This window comes from Vitis riparia, chromosome 3, assembly GCF_004353265.1.
Source record: "Vitis riparia cultivar Riparia Gloire de Montpellier isolate 1030 chromosome 3, EGFV_Vit.rip_1.0, whole genome shotgun sequence".
Lineage (NCBI taxonomy): Eukaryota > Viridiplantae > Streptophyta > Magnoliopsida > Vitales > Vitaceae > Vitis > Vitis riparia.
Window position 1 is genome coordinate 14,127,514 of NC_048433.1, and position 4,257 is coordinate 14,131,770.

The 4,257-nt window shown below is 39.4% G+C and overlaps 1 protein-coding gene across 1 annotated transcript; it reads left to right on the top strand.

Annotated features, from left to right (window-relative positions):
• Positions 1-585: 585 nt before the first annotated feature.
• LOC117910968 (WAS/WASL-interacting protein family member 3-like) lies at positions 586-2,276 on the top strand. The gene is made up of 4 exons (XM_034825143.1): positions 586-929; positions 1,190-1,250; positions 1,596-1,886; positions 2,034-2,276. Exons 1-4 carry the CDS (start codon positions 586-588, stop codon positions 2,274-2,276), a joined length of 939 nt encoding a protein of 312 aa, XP_034681034.1.
• The last annotated feature ends 1,981 nt before the right edge of the window (positions 2,277-4,257 follow it).

Consider the following 4,257-nt stretch of genomic DNA (forward strand, 5'->3'; position numbering starts at 1 on the left):
TTCTAGCTTTAATTTATTTTATTTTGATCTAACTTAGACTTTTTGGATGATCAAAATTAGGAGAAACTTTAAAGGAATTGGAGAAAAGCCTTAAAGAACCAAAGAATGAGAAAAAACCTGAAAAACAGAGCAATATTTCAACTTGCGAAAATTTCGTAAGTTGAAATTCCAACTTGCGAAAATGGGGGGCCAACTTGCGAAATCCTCAAAGCTCAAATTCGCAAGTCCACTATTCAACTTGCAAAAATTTTCGCAGCTTGCGAAAGCACCTCCAGGTACACATGTGACATTTCGTAAGTTCATTTTCCATTTTCATAGCCTGCAAATCAACTTGCAAATTCCAAGGAACTTGAAAAAATGTCAACTGTCGTTTAAATCCATATTTAAACCCCTAATTTCTTCCATTTTCATTTCGCACAGCCATTTCAAGTTGTGAAAAAGCCTTATCAAGTTGCGAAGCCCCAAATTCCAGAGCATTTCCTCCATTGGAAGCCCTGAGGTCATGGGTCTAAAGAGGAAGCACCTCTGCGCACCCAACACGCACCCTATGGAACACAAGCCAAGCAATTCCTCTCTATTTCAGTCATGGCCAAGATAAGAGGAGCCCATGTCGCGTCTCCATCAACTCGCAATCCAAGGCCAAGAGCTTTACCTACACGGGATTCCACATCTGAGGCCCCACAAGCCCTTGCCATTCCACCTTCTGAGGGTGAAGTGCCATCTAACCCTCCTCTGCACATGTATGAGACGAGGAGACCACCCACTACACCTGGAGCAAGCACTTTTTGCCCCAAGAGATCAATTCGTCGCCCTCCTACAAAGAAAGCCAAAGTTTCAGGCCCAGGAGAGTCATCTACACCTCCAAAGCCTCAGTCGTCTGCTATAGAGTCTCAGATTCCTTCTGGGATGACTCCAGAAGCAATTATCAGGTGACCTATACACAGCCACCTATTGAGAGAAATTTGGATTGCAAAGCCAGGCCATTCCATTCCGAGCTATGTTTTGATATGGAGACTTTCAGACAATAGTCGGAGCTTAGAGATTCATTCCGCCTACTGCAGAGATACCATTTGGAGCACCTGATGACTCCTAGGGACTTCTTCTATCCCAAACTAGCACTAGACTTCTATCAGTCTATGACTACTCATCGTGTCTGGAATCCTAATGTCATCCACTTCACTATTGATAGACGCTATGGTATCCTTGGAGCTAAACACATTGCAGAGGCCCTGCATATTCCATATGAGCCTGTGAGTCTAGCATATTTTAGAGAGTGGTCTTATTTTTCTCAAAGGGACATGGTTCGTATATTGTCCAGGGGGACCTCTACATGCTTATTTCTGCTTAAGAAGGAGCTTCCACCTGGGATGCTCCTTGTAGAAGTGGTGTTGCGCTTCAACATATTTCCACTTCAGCATATGGTGCAGAAGAGATGAGCTATATTAGAGGCTTTATTCCGGATATCATAGGGTTTCTACTTTGGCCCTCATCATTTGATTATGACCTCTCTTCTCCACTTTGAAGAGAAGGTCCACAAGAAGAAGCTCTAGAGAGCAGATGTCATTCCATTACTTTTTCCCAGGCTGCTCTGTCAGATATTAGAACATTTGGGCTATTCTTCAGAGCCTCAGCTTGAGCGCCGCTGCATTTGCCGAGAGCTATTCACTCTCGACAAATGGAATCATTTAACGGCCTATGTTGCACCTCCAAGAGCCCCAGATATGCCAACACCTCCAGAGCCACCACAGGATGAGCAGCCACCACAGGCACAGCAGGCTAAGATACCTACAGAGATCATACCACCTGCCCTTGTAGCACCTTCTATAGTGCCCACGCCTGAGGCTACATATTCTGCTCTTCCTACCACTCCTAAAGCTCCACCAATTGTACCAGCCACATCAACACCTCCTCCATCTGAGTCCTCTATCACCATATCCACTTCAGAGTTTAAAGGCCTATGTCATACATTGCATACATTGAGCACCACTCAAGGTGCTTTCTTCCAGTAGATGGCAGTCATACGTGCACATCAGGATCAGCTTATTGCCATGCAAACCCAGCATACTATCATTCTTAGTCAAATACAGCAGCATTTGGGTATTCTGCCACCACTTGAGCATGATATGCCTGGCCCATCAGAGCTTACAACTCCATCTGAGGAGGCTACTCCAGCCAAGCAAGCTATTCCATCTAAGGAGGCTACTTCAGTAGAGCAGACTATGCCTTATAAGGAGACTACTACAGCAGAGGTTAAGACTCCTATCCAGAGCACTTAGGAGACCATAGCAGAGCCATCGTCTCCACATGATCCTCCCACCACTACCTGATCATCTATCTACTTTTTGTATTTACTTATTATAGTAGAACTGTTAATCCTATGTTTTTTATGTTTAATATACTGGGATTTGATGTATTACTTGTGCATATTTCATATTGTACTTTCTTAAAGTAATACATATCCATCATTTTTTAGTATACTTGGCATATTTTTATTTATTTCCTCTACTCATTATTTTTTTTGTTGTTTTTTGAATCATGTGGTTTCTTATATACAATTCAGACTCTATTCCACTCAAGAGGTACCACTTCCTCTCTTTATTTTCAATTACTCTTCAAACATTGAAGGCAATGTTCAGTATGGTTGGGGGGAGTTAAGGAAGGAAGTATTGTTTATAATGCTAGGTTATAAATGGTAATTTAGTTACTTTTTGTTTAAGTTTAAATTTAAATTTTTTTTTTTGAATACTCTTCATAGTTATCAAGGAAAATTCTCAAAATGAAATGGGAGAAATTGAATTTTTGTCTTTTTACTTGACTTAGAGTTTGTATTATGCTTATTAAAGTTGATGAATTGTTGAAACTTCTATTGAATTCAACCTTATTTCTTCCACTTTAAGCTTACCACACACTGTGCACACTAGGTTCCGATTATAAGATGAAAAACTATTTCACCCCTTGACTTAGGAAATTTTAGACTTGGTACCTTTGACCTCATTTTAATAGTGTTGGGACACCTTAGAATAGGCCAAGGAGCCTTTGAAAAGAGAAGAAAAAGAAGAAAGAAAAAAAAATGTTTTACTTGCCTTGAAACCCGAGCAAGGTTTGAGGGGTATATGGTGAAAATATTTAAAACCTAGTGCCCTAAGCCTTCATTGGTTGGGAGTCACCGACCTCAATGCTCGTTACAAGGGTGAATAGGTGGAGTTTAACATACTATAGATGCTTGGGTATTGAATTCCAATCTCAAAAGTCCGAGGTAAAATTCGAGGAGTTAATGGTCGAAAGATCCTTGAAGCTTGATGCCCTAAACTTAATTGGTTGGGAGTCATTGATGGACCCCCATTACATGGACAATTTAGAAAAGAATACCTTTAAGCTTTGTACTCCTACAAGAAAAAAAAAAAAGGTGTGAAATAAATTAGGTGCGTTCTTAGCCTATTGGAGGTTGTCAGTTTGCTAAGATTTGAAAAAGAGCTAGGTTGGGGGGAGAGATTAGTTCAGCATACTATATTCGGAAACTAATAAGTAACACTCATATTTTTGTGGAAGAGTAAGGATTGACCCTTTGGGAGTGGAAATTCTTTTAAAGCTTAAATATGCATAATGTCTTCTCTTTATGAATTGTGATTAGGCAAGTTATTTGATAACTCTTGTTGAAGTTTGAGTTTTATATCTTTAATGTTCCATGTGAGAGTATGATCATCATGCCACTTGAAATTTTTTGGAGTGATCAGCATGATGTTGTAAATTATAGTACTGTTTATTTTTATTTTTCTCTCCTTCATTGCTAAGGGACTAGCAATATGTCAATTGGGGGGAGTGATTACTACTCAAAAAGTGTTATTTTATAGCTGGTAATTAACTCTTTTAAACACTTTTTAGTAGTAGTTATCACCTTTTAACTCAATTGGCATGTTAAGGACCCTTGCAATCGTTTCTAATCAAATTGTGTTAAGTTTTGGTGTTTTTCATAGCTTTTTTATCACCAAAGCAAACCAAAATGAGGGAGATCTTTGTATAGTTCATGGTAAAGCAAGTTGAAGCTCAAATTCATGAAGAAACCAAGCTTTGGAGCTTCATAACTGATGCGTCTTATGGTAGCTTAGCTTTAAAGGCGTATCAACAAAATTTATACCTTAAATACTATTACTAAAGTAGCCAAGCTACTATAGCATAGTGGTTCTAGGATCGTTCACTGGGAAGGGTTTTCGCAAACACAAGTGATATTCAAATTAGGAAAATAGGTGATTTTCTTAT

What these genes read in the sequence shown, in the direction of transcription:
- LOC117910968 (XM_034825143.1), top strand. Translation starts at nt 586, where the DNA reads ATGGCCAAGATAAGAGGAGCCCATGTCGCGTCTCCATCAACTCGCAAT. An exon ending in ACTCCAGAAGCAATTATCAG is followed by an intron (nt 930 to 1,189) that starts GTGACCTATACA and finishes CACTATTGATAG; the next exon opens with ACGCTATGGTATCCTTGGAG. An exon ending in TGCATATTCCATATGAGCCT is followed by an intron (nt 1,251 to 1,595) that starts GTGAGTCTAGCA and finishes CTGCTCTGTCAG; the next exon opens with ATATTAGAACATTTGGGCTA.